This window comes from Ornithorhynchus anatinus, chromosome 7 (genome assembly GCF_004115215.2).
Source record: "Ornithorhynchus anatinus isolate Pmale09 chromosome 7, mOrnAna1.pri.v4, whole genome shotgun sequence".
In the NCBI taxonomy this organism is placed as follows: Eukaryota; Metazoa; Chordata; class Mammalia; order Monotremata; family Ornithorhynchidae; genus Ornithorhynchus; species Ornithorhynchus anatinus.
The window spans coordinates 58,249,141-58,265,169 of record NC_041734.1 but is presented as its reverse complement, the minus strand read 5'-3'; the positions used below and the strand labels follow the sequence as shown (position 1 = coordinate 58,265,169).

At 50.5% G+C, this 16,029-nt stretch overlaps 1 protein-coding gene across 7 annotated transcripts in view; it reads right to left on the bottom strand.

Annotated features, from left to right (window-relative positions):
* PPP1R12B (protein phosphatase 1 regulatory subunit 12B) overlaps positions 1 to 15,557 on the bottom strand; it is a 245,567-nt gene extending 230,010 nt beyond the window's left edge. For 2 of the 7 annotated variants that reach the window (XM_029068781.2, XM_029068780.2), the window contains exon 1: positions 15,238 to 15,556. In XM_029068781.2, coding sequence (XP_028924614.1) covers positions 15,238 to 15,516 — 279 coding nt within the window. In that variant the 5' untranslated portion in view covers positions 15,517 to 15,556. Of the gene's footprint in view, positions 1 to 15,237 lie in introns of all 7 variants that reach the window. The other 5 variants (XM_029068783.2, XM_029068784.2, XM_029068787.2 and 2 more) reach the window with 4 other exon arrangements.
* Positions 15,558 to 16,029: the final 472 nt, after the last annotated feature.

The window sequence follows — 16,029 nt, the reverse complement described above, 5'->3', positions numbered from 1 at the left end:
CGGGCCTAGGAGTCAGAAGGTCCCGGGTTCTAATCCCGGCTCCGCCACTAATGATAATGATGGGATTTGTTAAGCGCTTACTATGCGCAAAACACTGTTCTAAGCACTGGGGATACAAGGTGATCAGGTTGTCCCACATAGGGCTCACAGTCTTAATCCCCATTTTACAGATGAGGGAACTGAGGGACAGAGAAGTTAGGCGACTTGCCCAAAGTCACACTGCTGACAAGTGGCGGAGCTGGGATTAGAACCCATGACCTCTGACTCCCAAGCTGCTGTGCGACCTTGGACAAGTCACTTGACTTCTCTGTGCCTTCGTTACCTTAGCTGTAAAATGGGGATTGAGAAGGTGAGCCCCACGTGGGACAGACACTATGTCCAACCCGATTTGCTTGTCTCCACCGCAGGGCTTAGTACAGTGCCTGGCACACAGTAAGGACTTAACAAATATCACAATCACTATTACTACTATTTGATATTCACCCCAGCCCCTCAGCACTTTTGTCCATATCTTTATACTCTACTTCTCCCCCTCACCACAATTCATTTTAACCTCTGTCTCCCTCACGGATTGCAAGCTCCTTGAGGGCAGGGATCACGTCTCCCTACTTTGTTGTACTTTGGCAAGAGCTTAGCACAGTGCTCTGCACACAGTAAGTGCTTAATGCCATTGATTAAGGGCAGCCTGCGGCTCGAGTTCTGATGCGAATTCAAAACTAACAGTCCACGTAATCACTGTGACATTCACTGGACCACCCCCGCCTCCCAACCCCCCAAAAATCAAAGTTTCAAGTACTATTGTTCGACCTTGGCCCAGGCTGGCAGCCGAGGGCACGAGCAAGAGGAAAAGCAAAAGTTGCTCTGCCCGAGAGCAAAGCAAAGAAACCACAGAGGCGAGAAAACAGAAAGAAAATCAAAACAGACACATTGTTAAGCATTCCTAATTCAGTTTCAATTCACTTCCAAAAGCTTGTCCCAAAGGGTTCCTTCCAATCACTTCCATAACTGAGGGCTCAATACAGTGCCTGGCACATAGTAAGCACTTTACAAATACAACGATAATAATAATAATAATTTGGGTTTAATTCTTTAGCTGTCAAACAATCGTGTTTATTGAGCTCTTACTGTGTGCAGAGCACTGTATTATGTACAAATGTACCTATCTGTAATTTATTTATATTAATGTCTGTCTCCCCCTCTAGACTGTAAACCTGTTGTGGGTAGGGAATAAGTCTGTTGTTGCGTCGTACTCTCCCAAGTGCTTACTAGAATGTCCTGCACACAGTAAACGCTCAATAAATGCGATTGAAAGAATGAACTGAGCGCTTGGGAGAGTGCGTTACAAATCGGTAGGTAGACACGATCCCTGCCCAGGAGGAACTTACAGACTAGAAGACGGACATTAAGATAAATTACAGATGGGGAAATGGGAGAGTATGAGGAGATGTACATAAATGTTGAGGGAGGGACTGGGGGAAGAAGGAACAGAAGTGCTCAGGGGGTCCAGATCTGCGTGCCCAGGCGAGACACAGAGGGGAGACCAGGTAGGGGAAATGAGGGCTTAGTCGGGGAAGGCCTCCTGGAGGCGGTGTGATTTAAGCAGGCTTTGAAAAGGGGAAGAGCTGTGGTCTGCCAGATCTGAAGGGGGAAGGAGTTCCAGGCAAGAGGGAGGATGTGGGCAAAGGGTCAGTAACGGGAAAGATGAGATCAAGGTACAGCGAGCAAGGTGGCATGAGAGAAGCAAAGTGCGCTGCGGGAGATCAGCAGGGAAAGGTAAGAGTGGGAAAGCTGAGTGTCTTCCCCCTTCTAGATTGTGAGCCCTTTGCTGGGAAGGGATTTTCTCCATCTGTTGCTGAACTGTACTTTCCAAGCGCTTAGTAGAGCGCTCTGCACAGAGTAAGCGCTCAATAAGTACGACTGATTGAATGAATGAACGAGTACCATAAAGCCAACGGTGTGGAGTTCCTGTTTGACGCAGAGATGGACGGGCAACCGTTGGAGGTTTCTGAGGAGCGAGGAGAGGTGGACAGAGTGGTTTGGTAGAAAATCAATTTAATAATAATGACAATGTTGGTATTTGTTAAGCGCTTACGATGTGCAGAGCACTGTTCTAAGCGCTGGGGTACATACAGGGTAATCAGGTCGTCCCCCGTGAGGCTCACAGTCTTAATCCCCATTTTACAGATGAGGGAACTGAGGCACCGAGAAGTGAAGTGACTTGCCCACAGTCACACAGCTGACAAGGGGCAGAGCCGGGATTCGAACCCATGACCTCTGACTCCCAAGCCCGGGCTCTTTCCACTGAGCCACGCTGAAGAGTGAAGTAGGGACCGGAGGGGGGAAAGACAGGAGGCAGGGAGGTCAGCGAAGAGGCCGACGCAGAAGTCGAGGCAGGATATGATAAGCGCTTGGATCAGCACAGGAGCAGTTCAGACGGAGAGGAGGGAGGAGAAGGTAGAACCGCAGGATTTGGTGGCCGACTGAATAAGCAGGTTGAATGAGATAAATCCAGGATAACGCCAAGTTTACCGTGCGGACCGCCACAGGGACCGACGGCTGCTGATCAAAGGACTTGGTATTTAATGGGCACTAATCTAGTATGAGGCACACAAAAGGAACGGTAAGCAATGAGACCTAATGAAGGAGTACGGGCCTGGTAGTCCGAGGACCCGGGTTCTAATTCCGGCTCCACCACATATCTGCTGCGCGACCTTGAGCAAGTCACGTCACTTCTCTGGGCCTCAGTTCCCTCAAAATGGGAACTGAAATTTTTGACGGCTTTTTCCAAAAGTTGCAGAAAACTAACAGGAGCATCAAATGACTAGAAAGTCGAAGAATTTAAAACCAGCCAGCCCCCCCGTTCACAGAGGTTAACGGATAATCCAAAATTCTATTTTAGTCAACAACCTCCTTACAAGACCTTTAACCAGAGATGCTAACAAAGAGCAAAACGGAATAGATTGACTTTCATAATTCTTTGAAGCAAGCAAAGCAAGGGACCAGAATAAATCACAGTCAGGCCAGGTTAACGACTGCAAAGCTTAGTCCGGAGCTTCAGATTTGATTTCCTAGAAGAAAACACGTTCGTGTCGTCATATCGTTGTACGGTACCCTCCCATGTGCTTGGCGCAGAGCTGCGCACTCGGTAATCACTCAATAAATACCACTGATTGACTGACTGACGTCGAGATCATCAAAACTACCTGAACTAGGGAAGAATGAATTCCCTCCCTATACTGACTCCTATTTTGGACACAGTTAGACTGAGAGCAGGTCAATATCTAAAGAGTAGAGGATTACCGCTGGAATAAAATAGAAAGTGGGCAAGGTTGAAGGATACCATCCCTTCGTGTGCAATTTATTTTTTACCAAGCTCAAGTACCACAAAAGGGTTAAAATCCAGAGAGTTGTAATTCAAGGGGAAGCTTTGCATCTTATAAATATTTGAGGATGTCTCGATCACTTCTGAGCAAATGTTAAGGGACCGCAGGACTGAGGAGATCCGCATTTTCCAGTCTTCTCGAGTCTGTAACTCCGGCCTGCCCGGACCGTCCAACCCAGGTGATCCACGGGCCACGGCGGCCCGGTGGTTCTCGGGGCGCTGCTCCTGCCTGGACAGGCCCTAACTGCTGGGCAGATAAAGATGAAAACTCAGAGTAGACCTGAGGGACGCCACAAAGGCAGCATGGTTGCGGGGAGCGGAGGGAGATGCTGAACGAACACCATCATCATCATACCACCAAGCCTCCGGCTCCGGGAAGGCAGACGGAGTCCGGCTCCGCTCGTGCCCTCCAGCCGCTACCGGGGGAAGAGCCGGGCGCAGCGGGAGCAGAAGGCTGCCAAAGAGGCAACAGGAACTTCTCTGTGGAGGGGTCTTCCCGCCCCAAGGAAGCAGCAATCCCTAGTGGGAAGAGCACGGGCCTGGGGGCCAGAGGACCCGGCTTCTAATCCCAGCTCTGCCACTTTCCTGCTGCGTGACCTTGGGCAAATCACTTCACTTCTCTGTTTCTTCAGACAGTGGAATTTACCGAGTGCTTACTGTGTGCAGAGCACTGTAACTTAGCATTTGGGAAAATACAATACGATACAATACGATTGTCTCTATCTGTTGCCGAATTGTACATTCCAAGTGCTTAGTACAGTGCCCTGCACATAGTAAGCGCTCAATAAATACTATTGAATCAATGAACAGAGTTGGTGGACACATTCCCTATCCACAACGAGTTTACAGTCTACAGTTTCTCCCTCTCTAAAATCTATTCCCCTCCCCTTAGACTGTGTGATCAGTGTGGGGCAAGGTCTCTGCTTGACCCGATTGTCTTGTGTCTACCCCGGTGCTTAATTCACTGCTTGGTACGTAGTAAGTGCTTGACAAATACCACAATTATTATTATTATTATTGTCACTATTATTACTCCTGGGGTTGTAGGGAATCTGAGACCTGGTATTCCCCAGCCCACATACCACCATCCTAGCAATAAAGAAGCATTGATTTTTTCTGAGCTACCGAGTTCATTTTTGAAGTATTGAATTTGAACTGACGATTCTCTCTCCCCATTTCAATCCTCCTCCCTTTTGGATCGCGAGCCCCTGTTGGGCCAAGGTTCACGGCTTACAAACCCTCCCTATAATCTCCTCCGGCCAAGGTTTAACAAATCCTCTTGATAATGATGCTGATAATGATCTTAAATCCTTCCCAAACACTGAATCGGTTTCCCCTTCCTTCATGCAGTCTTAAATGAGTTGTCTAAAGCTTAGAGTTTTAAAGGGTGAAAGGGAAGAAACACACAAAAATATTTCAGGGCACAGGTCCGCAATTAGCATCGGACACCCGGTACCATAGCAAAATGGGAACATAATCCATGTCAAATGGTTACCTTGAAAAGCCCGAAGAGTTACAAATACAACCAAAGTTTGTTTCGATAGTCAAAGCCTGATGGGACTAATAATGATAATAATAATTATTATAGTATTTGTGAAGCGCTTACTGTGTTCAAGGCACCGTATTAAGCACTGGGGTGGATACACGCAAATCGGGTCGGACACAGTCCCTGTCTCCCGTGGGGCTCCCCGTCTCGATCCCCGTTTTACAGATGAGGGAACTGAGGCACAGAGAAGTAGAGTGATTTACCCAAGGTCACACAGCAGACACGAGGCAGAGCCGGGTTTAGAACCCAAGACCTTCGGATTCCCAGGCCCTTGCTCTATCCAAATGGGGCCTATTATGGACCGCCCCCAGCCCCAACTTCTAGAAAGAAGCCAATCAACTCACCCAAACCAAAGGAGAAGGAGGCCTCACCTAATTTTAAAACGACAAACCAAAACTTACTCCCAGGAACCAAAGAACTCCAAAGGCTGACACAGAATTGAACACGGGGACTTGCCCAGCTAATACACTGAGAAGGGATTTACAGGATATGGAGGAGGAAGAACCTAGTCAGGGAGCAAATGTCTGCTGAAGGAGTCTCTTAAGGACCTTTCATTTGCTTCCTCAAGGAAAATCAATGTTCTGTCTTCTATCACGAATAAGGGAGTAACTTGGGGTTACTACACAGATCTAGCTAGAGAAAGAGAGGTACTGGGGGCCCAACAGAGATGGATGATGTGCAGCACCTGCGATCTTAACCTGGAGAGATGAGCTACTGCCCCAGGCTGCCTGGTCCCACCTCACGGGATTGAAATCCCTCGAGGATTTCGATTAGCATCCCCCATTTTCTCTGTGGGCCGACTTGAATAGAATTTACCGATAGGATTCTGCCCCACTTCAACCCGCAGGTCTAGTTCAGGCTGGATCCGGCTGAAGACCAGGCTGGTCTGAGGTCGCAGGCCTAGTCGGCACCGCTTCTGGTCAGGCTGAACCATTTCTGGGCTGACCTGGACCAGAGCGGCCGGAACCAAACAAAATCCTGAACAACAAGAGATGCAGAATATAAAATCAGCATCACCTTAGCTTCCGAGTGCTCAGAACAGATCTTTGCACACAGTAATCATTCAATGAATATGATTGAATGAATGTATGTTTGGAGGTGTGGAGGGGAGGAGGAGGAGGAGGGGATTCCTTCTGACCAGGAATGACTTGGGGCTAGGAAGGACGAGAGCAAAACTAACTTCCCCCTAATCGACAAATTCCCCAGATCTAGAATCACCCCACCAGCCCAACCTAGAACAAATTCACCTTCCAAATGTGGCCAGTTTTTTTTATTTTTTTAACAGAATTTAAGTGCTTACTATGTGCCAGGCACTGAACTAAGTGTTGGGGTAGATGCAAACTAATCAGGTGGGCACAGTCCATGTCCTACCTAGGACTCTCAATGTTAGTCACTACTGATGAGGTAACTGAGGCACAGAGAAGTGAAGTGACTTGCCCAAGATCACCCAGCAGGCAAGTGGCACAGCCAAGATTGTACCCAGGTACTTCTGACTCCCAGGCCTCTGTTCCATCCACTGCTTCTCTAGCCAAAGAGCTTTACATTAAATTTTCATCAAAATCCTCCTATTTTGCCTCTTCTAACAAGTTGATGGCCTCTCAGGGTCGCACCGGGAGAGTTTCCAGTACCCTACCAGTCTCAACTATGAGAGGAAGAGTCAAGCAGAGGCCTATCCATTCCATTCCTAGCTTGGGCAGTGGCTGGTGAGTTGAAGGCAATCTGCTTCAAGTCAAAACTCACCGGTGCTGGGCATCAGCGGCATGGGAGAGAGTTGTAGGTGGAGAGTCAAGTTTAATGCACGGAAGGAGGCAATGCTGAACCGCTTCCATATTTTTACCAAGAAAACTCTACGGATCCACTACCGGAACGATTGCAGATGGAAAGCGGGGCGTTCTGGGAGAGATGTGTCCATGGTGTCGCTATGCTATGGTGTCGCGTCCGACTCGACAGCACAGAACAACAAGAAGCTGATAATTTTGTTTGTAAGGCCTCGAAGCGACTGCATCAAGACACCTCCCAAAACCTCCTAAAACCCAGCTGACCACCAAGAGTACAATTATAAGTGCCGCTAATCAGATCTTGAGGCTGAATCACACAAATAATTGGCAAAATGAAAAGATGTGAGGCCATGTGTTCTCCCGGTACAGTCATAAATTCAATCAGCATTCCTGCCAAAAACCTAATTCACCCTTAAGCAAGCGTGTATACGATGAAACACTGACTGGGGAGTAAAAGGGAGGGGGTTTCTAGTTCGGTTTCCAAGCTCTCATCACTGCTAAATCTAACGTTTAGGGTGCTTTCCCTGAACCTCACCGCAAATTTCAAGTTATCTTAATGGGCTCCCCTCTGCTTATCGTAGACTCAGGCACTTTGCGCTCTCTGCAAAGGTTGCCAAGAAGAAGAAAAGAGATTGGAAGTCAAAGATATTTGGGCAACACTAAGAAAGGAGGGGAGGTCTGCCGTGACCCTGCCAAACTTGAGAGGAAAAACAACCGCTATTAACATCAGGGAGATGGCAGAAGTGGCGGTTCTTTAGGGCTTCTTCCGATATCTACAGAACGACCTTATTGATCCTTCTGGAGCCGGACACCACTCTGCAGCCAGTCAAGTACACCGTGGAGGGGATATCTGGATAACTTGGGAATAGGTTCCACTGAAAAAACAAGGGGAAAAGAAAGTGGTTTGTTTGTTGCCCTATTTAGATCATTTTATTTCCATTTTGCCAGCAGAGACCCAACCTATGAGGGCTATTTCTATGAAGTCGATTGGTCAGCTGCCAGCTGGTCCCATGATGGCATTTTACCTCAAGGCAGTAGCCGTGTTGGTTTCAACAGCGGAAAGGGAGAGGATCCGGCGCTCCGCCGGCAGCTGAACCAGCAACCAGGTTCCGGAGCCAATAAAGGCCCCTTGTCTGGATGCTGACAAAGAGAAACCCTCAATAAAAAGCCATTTTGACCTCCAAGCTTGAGGATCTACAGTAGCGAAAGAATTTGACCATTATAATGAGTCTCTTAATCATAGGATTCACCGTGACCCTATCGCTGGATGTCCCTGGGCAAGTCTCTTTATTTTCCTGTGCCTCAGTTCTCGCGCATCTCTAAAATCGGTTTTCAATCCCTGCTCTGCCTCCTACTTAGACTATGAGCCCCATGTGGGATCTGATGATCTTGTATCTACCCCGGTGCTTGGTAAATATTTAACAAATACCCTTATTAGTATTATTATATTACTGACCAAAAATGCTCTTTGAAGTAGCATGTGTGAACAAAGCCAAAACTTCGCAACTACTTAGGGCCCGGGGGCGCTCCGTGTAAAAAGTCCATAATTCTTTTTCCTTCAGGAACTGGAGTGCCGGTGGGAAAAGGAAAGATGAGGCAAAAAACCGATAAAGGGAGAGGGCAGAAAACCGGGTGCAGAAGCGGGAATCATGGATTGGGATGTCAGAGAGGAGGGTTATTCTTGATCCATCAAGCAATGGTATTTATTAAGCGCTTACTTTCATTCATTGTCGTATTTATCGAGTGCTTACTGTGTGCAGAGCACTGAATTAAGTGCTTGGAAAGTACAATTCGGCAAAAATAGAGACAATCCTTACCCAGAGCACTGTACTAAGTGCTTGAGAGAGTACAATATAACAGAGTTCGTAGAGCTGTTCCCCGCCCACAGTGAGCTTACAGTCTAGAGGACTGATTGATCACTCAATGGTATCTGAGTGCTTACTGGGTTTAAGCACTGTCCTACGCACTTGGGAGAGTGTTCACCCCACCTTCAGCCCCGCGGCACTTGCGAACATACCTGTAATTTATTGATTTGTATTAACGTCTTTCTTTCCCCTCTGGACTGTGGGTTCAATGTGGGAGCGTGTCTGCCAACTCTGTTCTATTGTACTCTCCCAAGCACTTAGTACTCTGCACAGTCAGCACTCAATAAATACCACTGATTGGGAGAGTACAGTACAACAGAGTTGGTAGACACGTTCCCTTCCCATCAGGAGTTTGCAGTCTACAGGGGGAGACAGACAAAATAAATTATGGATATGTACACAGGCGCTCTGGAACGAAAGTGGGTTGAATGTCGAGTGTTTGGAGAGCACGGAGCCAAGGGCACAGGTGACGCAGAAGGGAGAAGGAGCAGGGGAAATGAGGGCTTAGTGGGAGAGGGCCTCTGGGAAGAGATGTGATTTTATGACCGATCCAGCGTAAAGTGCGGTGAGAAAGAGATCAATCATATTTACAGAGCTCTGTGTGCAGAGCACTGCACTAGGCGCTTGGGAGAGTACCACGGCAGAGCCGGTAGAAACGTTCCCTGCCCACAGGGCGCTTACAGTCTAGAGGAGGAATTTATAATCTAGGGGTTCCGGTCTGCAGTCTAGAGATGCGACAACCAGCAGACTACAAAGAAGGGAGTGGGGCTCCTAGGTCTCGGCAGCCCTGAGACGGAGAGTGGACCTTCTCCTTGGGATCCCTGGGTTTTACTCCCCTTTCTCCCTCAGAGTCCCTGAGCAGTGGGCTCGCCTATCTGAACTTTAGTTTCCCTCTCCCCATCCACCCAAAATACATCCGCAGCAGAGAAACCTACCAGAATGCAACACTGGAAAGAGTTGGCTTGATGAAAGGTATCCAAGTTTGCGAAGCCCCCTAACTCCTGAAAAGAAGTCTGCTACCTCGAGGTTGCACTCCTTTTATTCAAGGTGAGGGGATCGGAACAAGCTTTTTTTTTTATTCCTGACGTACTACTGCCTTGAGGTAAAATGCCATCCGTGGGACCAGCTGGCAGCTGACCGATCGACTTTAGAGAAATAGCCCTCATAGGCCGGGTCACTGCTGGTAAAATGAAAATAAAATCATTTTTATTCCTGATGAGTAAGTAGAGGAAAACTTGGGAGGTGGGGAAATAAATTTATAATTATACAGCAGAAGAGTGTGTAATATCGCAAGGTAGTATTTAAGCAGGAATCACTTAGCCGAGGCAAAGAGGGTGATGGTACTTCTAAGAGAAAATGTGTCATTTAAGGAATTCTCTAAGTAGATCTCAACTGCATACACTCTGTCCATAGTATGACTATCGGAGAGCGGGGGGAAGATCGCAAAACTAACAGTAGGAGCGTTTACTCTGTAAACGGCACTGTACTAAGCACTTGGGAGAGTAGAACATGCATTCGATCGTACTTACTGAGCGCTTACTATGTGCAGAGCCCTGTACTAAGCGTTTGGAAAGTACAATTCGGCAACAGATAAGAGACCATCCCCACCCAACAACGGGCTCACGGTCTAGAAGCGGGGAGACGGACAACAGAAGGGAGAGACAGACAACAGCAGAGCCGGTAGACACGATCCCTGCCCTCAAGGAGTGTCCAATCTAGTAAAAAGGAAATAGAGAGGAAAATAGTACTTGGCCCCCAGTTATCAGTTCATCCAACATGACTAATGATATTATATTTGGGGAGGTGGAGTTAAGACAGGTGGCAGAGAGGTGACTGCCATACATGGAGATGAAGCAGAGGTGTTATTACCGAGTAAACAGCCGTCAACTCATCCACATTCCACCAGCTGGACCCAGATAATGGCTAGCGATCTGGGCGATGACCAAAATGGGCACCAGGCAGAAGGGCACAGACCAAAGTTTAGCAAACAGAGGAAACCCAGAGGTCACTCTCTGGGAGACAATTCTCCGTTGAACCGGGAAGCCCATCCCAGGGGCCAGCCCCCGGGGTGACATTGGCTGTGCTTTGAAAGAATGAAGCAACGGTTACTTTAAGGTTGGAAAAAAGCAGACAGTGCCTACCAGAGGTAATATTTAGAGACCAAGAGAGCCTAGCTAGCGCTCGATAAATACCAGTGAAAAAAGGATTTTTCATCCTAGGAAGGTGACAACCTTGAGGTAATGCTGACCTGGTGGGCCAGCCTACTCTCGCCCAAGCCCATAGTGCAGTAAACACTCAAAATAAACCTCTGATTGACAGGCAATAATAATGTTGGTATTCGTTAAGCGCTTACTATGTGCAGAGCACTGTTCTAAGCGCTGGGGTAGATACAGGGTCATCGGGTTGTCCCACGTGAGGCTCGGAGTCTTAATCCCCATTTTACAGATGAGGGAACTGAGGCACAGAGAAGTTAAGTGACTTGCCCACAATCACACAGCTGACAAGCGGCAGAGCCGGGATTCAAACCCATGAGCTCTGACTCCCAAGCCCGTGCTCTTTCCACTGAGCCACGCTGCTTCTCAATAATAATTTTGGTATTTGTTAAGCGCTTACTATGTGCCAAGCACTGTTCTAAGCACCGGGTAGATACAAGGTCATCAGGATGTCCCACATGAAGCTCATAGTCTTCATCCCATTTGACAGATGAGGGAACTGAGGATCGGAGAAGTGAAGCTCAGGGAAGCTCACTAAATCTATAGGGGTGGCACTCTGACACGCTGTGGTGCAGGAGGCCCGGGAGAGCAAACTGAGGGTGGTCCTGATCATTTCAGCGTGGCTCCGTGGGAAGAGCCCGGGCTTGGGAGTCAGAGGTCACGGGTTCGAATCCCGCCTCTGCCACCTGTCAGCTGTGTGACTGTGGGCAAGTCACTTCACTTCTCTGTGCTTCAGTTCCCTCATCTGTAAAATGGGGATTAACTGTGAGCCTCACGTGGGACAACCCGACGACCCTGTATCTCTCCCAGCGCTTAGAACGGTGCTCTGCACAGAGTAAGCGCTTAACCAATACCAACATTATTATTTGCAGGGGGGGAGGGGAGGTCTCATCACCTGAGCAACCCTCTTCTCCATCCCTCTTCTCCCTGGAGAAGCGGCACGGCAGAGGGGATTAGAGCACGGGCCTGGGAATCAGACGGTCGTGGCTTCTAATCCCAGCTCCTCCACCTGTCTGCTGCGTGACCTTGGGCAAATCACTTCGCTTCTCTGGGCCTCCGTTCCCTCACCTGGAAAATGGGGATTGAGACTGGGAGCCCCACGTGGGACAGGGACTGTGTCCAACCCTATAGGCTCGCCTCCACCCCAGCGCTTAGTAGAGTGCCTGCCACAGAGTAAGTGCTTAACAGATACCGTAATTATTATTATGATCACCCCCACGGGGACCCCCGCCCGACTGACGGGGAGATCGAGGTGGGGGTTGGGGGAGTCTGGCAGCTGGCACTCATCGGCGGTAAAGCATTTCCCGCCGCAGGGCGACAGGCAGGTGGTACAGCTCAAGGCAGCCGGGTCAGGGCATGGAGGCGACAGTCACCATGCCTAGAAGCGGCTCTAATAATAATAACAATTACGGTATTTGTTAAGCGCTGTTCTAAGCGCTGGGGTAGATCCGAGGCAATCAGGTTGTCCCACGTGGGGCTCACGGTCTTCATCCCCATTTTACAGAAGGGAACTGAGGCCCAGAGAAGTGAAGTGCCTTGCCCGAGGTCACAGAGCAGACAAGTGATGGAGCGGAATTAGAACCCACGTCCTCCGTCCCCCTTGGCGGCAACAGCCCGGGCTTGGGAATCGGAGGTCGTGGGCTCTCATCCCGCCTCTGCCACTTGACAGCCGTGTGACCTTGGACAACTCACTTCACTTCTCTGGGCCTCAGTTCCCTCATCTGCAAAATGGGGGTAAAGACTGGTGAGCCCCACGTGGGCCGACCCGATAATAATAATAATAATAACCGTGGTGGTATTTGTTAAGCGCTGTTCTAGGCGCTGGGGGAGGGGGGTAGAAGGTGGTCAGGTTGTCCCACCTGCAGGGAGATTCTCCCAGCGCTCAGGACTGTGCTCGGCACCTAGTAAGCGCTTACCAAAGACCCTCATTATAATTCATTCAATCGTATCTATTGAGCGCTTACTAATTAATGATGGCATCTGTTAAGTGCTGAAGCACAGTTCTAAGCGCCGGAGCACTGTTCCAAGGTGCAGAGCACCGTCCTAAGTGGCGGGAATGTACAACTGGGCAACAGATAGAGACAAAGCAGCAGCGTGGCTCAGTGGAACGAGTCATGGGTTCTCACCCCAGCTCTGCCGCTCGTCAGCTGTGTGACTCTGGGTAAGTCACTTCACTTCTCTGTGCCTCGGTTACCTCAACTATAAAATGGGCATTAAGACCGTGAGCCCCACGAGCGACAACCTGATCGCCTAGTAGGCACTTCGTACCATCTGCTGCCGAACTGTACATTCCAAGCGCTTAGTATAGCGCTCTGCATATAGTAAGCGCCCAATAAGTACTGAACGAATCGTTATTATTATTGCCCGCCTACTCCTTTCGTTTCGCTATCTGTCTCCCCCGTTTAGACTGTGAGCCCGTCGTTGGGCAGGGATGGTCTCTATCTGATGCCGATCTGTCCATTCCAAGCGCTTAGTCCAGTGCTCTGCACACAGTAAACGCTCAGTAAATACCACTGAATGAATGAATCACCCGGTATCCTCCCCAGCGCTCAGAACCGTGCTTGGCCCAGAGTAAGCGCTTAACAAATACCAATCATTATTATCATCAATACCTGCCCGACCACGGGCTCACAGTCTAATCCATTCCTTGATTCAAGGGAGGGGTTAGTGTTGAATCACCTTGTATCCTCCCCAGTATTTAAGTAAGCACTTAAATACCAATCATTAATATTATCGCCCGCCTCCTTGTTTTGTTTTGCTGTCCGTCTCCCCCGTTCAGACTGTGGAGCCCGTCGTCGGGCAGGGACGGTCTCTCTCCGTTGCCGACTTGTACATTCCAAGCGCTTAGTTCAGTGCTCGGCACACAGTAAGCGCTCAATAAGTACGACTGAATGAATGAACGTTGAATCGCCTCGTATCCTCCCCGGCGCTTAGAAGGGCGCTTGGCCCATCGGAAGAGATTAACAAATACCATCGTTATCGTCATCATCAAGGCCTGCCCGAGCAGGGGCTGACCGTCTAGTCCCCTCCTGGATTCAAGGGAGAGGGGTTAGTGTTAAATCACCTTGTCTCCTCCCCAGCGCTTTGCACATAGTAAGGGTTTAAGAAATACCGATCATTATCGTCATTAACCCCTGCCCGACCAGGGGGTGAGGGTCCAGTCCCCTCCTGGATTCAAGGGAGAGGTGAGTGTTGAATCACCTTGTCTCCTCCCCAGCGCTTTGCACATAGTAAGGGCTTAACAAATATCATCGTTATTATTATCGTCATTAAGCCCTGTCCGACCACGGGCTGACCGTCCAGTCCCCTCCTGGATTCACGGGAGGGGGTTAGTGTCAATCACCTTGTATCCTCCCCAGCGCTTTGCACACAGTAAGGGCTTAACAGATACCAGTCATTATCATCATTAAGCCCTGCTCGACCAGGGGCTGACCGTCTAGTCCCTTCCTGGACTCAAGGGAAGGGTGAGTGTTGAATCACCTTGTATTTGAATCACCTTGTTTCCTCCCCAGCGCTTAGAACAGTGCTTGGCCCATCGGAGGGGCTTAACAAATAGCAATCATTATTATTATTATTAACCCCTGCCCGACCAGGGGCTGACCGTCCAGTCCCTTCCTGGATTCAAGGGAGGGGTGAGTGTCGAATCACCTTGCCTCCTCCCCAACGCTTTGCACAGAGTAAGGGCTGAACAGATACCAATCATTACCATTAACCCCTGCCCGACCAGGGGCTGACCGTTCAGTCCCTTCCTGGATTCAAGGGAGGGGTGTGTGTCGAACCACCTTGCCTCCTCCCCAACGCTCTGCACAGAGTAAGGGCTTAATAGATCCCAATCATTATTAACCCCCGCCCGACCGTCTAGTCCCCTCCTGGATTCAAGGGAGGGGTGAGTGTCAATCACCTTGTCTCCTCCCCAACGGTTTGCACAGAGTAAGGGCTTAACAGATCCCAATCATAATCATCATTAACCCCCGCCCGACCGCCTAGCCCCCTCCTGGATTCAAGGGAGGGGTGAGTGTCGAATCACCTTGTCTCTTCCCCAACGCTTTGCACAGAGTAAGGGCTTAACAGATCCCAATCATTATCATCATTAACCCCCGCCCGACCTAGTCCCCTCCTGGATTCAAGGGAGGGGTGAGTGTCAATCACCTGTCTCTTCCCCAACGCTTTGCACAGAGTAAGGGTTTAACAGATCCCAATCATTATCATCATTAACCCCCGCCCGACCGCCTAGTCCCCTCCTGGATTCAAGGGAGGGGTGAGTGTCGAATCACCTTGTCTCCTCCCCAGCGCTTTGCACAGAGTAAGGGTTTAAGAAATACCGCTCGTTATCATCATTAACCCCCGCCCGACCGGCTAGTCCCCTCCTGGATTCAAGGCGGGGGAAGGGCGGGTGTGCGCGGAGCACCGGGCTAAGCGCTGGGAGGGGAGGATCCGGGGGCGGGGGGGCTACCTGGTGCAGGGCGGTGAGTCCGTCCACGTTGGCGGTGTTGATGTCCGCGCCTCTGGCGAGCAGCCTGCCCACCTCGTCGGTGTCCCCGCTGGAGCAGGCGGCCAGGAAGACGGCGCCGTCCTCGAAGCGCACCCGGGCCCGGCGGGGCCTGCGGGAGGGCCGCGCGCCGCCGCCCGCCTCCAGCTCCGTCAGCGAGCCCCGCCAGCGCCGCAGCTGCTCGGCCCGCCGCGTCCGCGCCGACTCGGCCCGCTTCCCCCCGACCGCCTCCGCCTCCGCCATGGCCCCGGGACCGGCCGCTCACCCCGGACGGCCCCGCGCCGCCATCTTCCCCCCCCGCCGCCCGCTCCCCGCCGCGCAGGCGCCGCGCGCGGGGCCTCATGGGACTCGCAGTCCGCCCCCCGCCCGCGCGGGCGCTCATGGGACTCGTAGTCCGCCCCCCCTCCCCTCGAGCGCGGGGCCTCATGGGACTCGTAGTCCTCCCCTTCGCCCGCGCCCGCCGCCCCCCGCCCCGCCCGAACTACAGATCCCGGCGTGCACCGGGAAGGCCCGGCCCCGCCTCTCCCCACCCCTATAGTAGTAATGATGGTGTGTGTTATAATAATAATGTTGGTATTGGTTAAGCGCTTACTAGGTGCAGAGCACTGTTCTAAGCGCTGGGGCAGATCCAGGGTCATCAGTTTGTCCCACGTGAGGCTCACAGATAACCCCATTTTACAGTTGAGGTAACTGAGGCCCAGAGAAGTGAAGTGACTTGCCCACGGTCACCCAGCTGACAAGTGGCAGAGCAGGGAT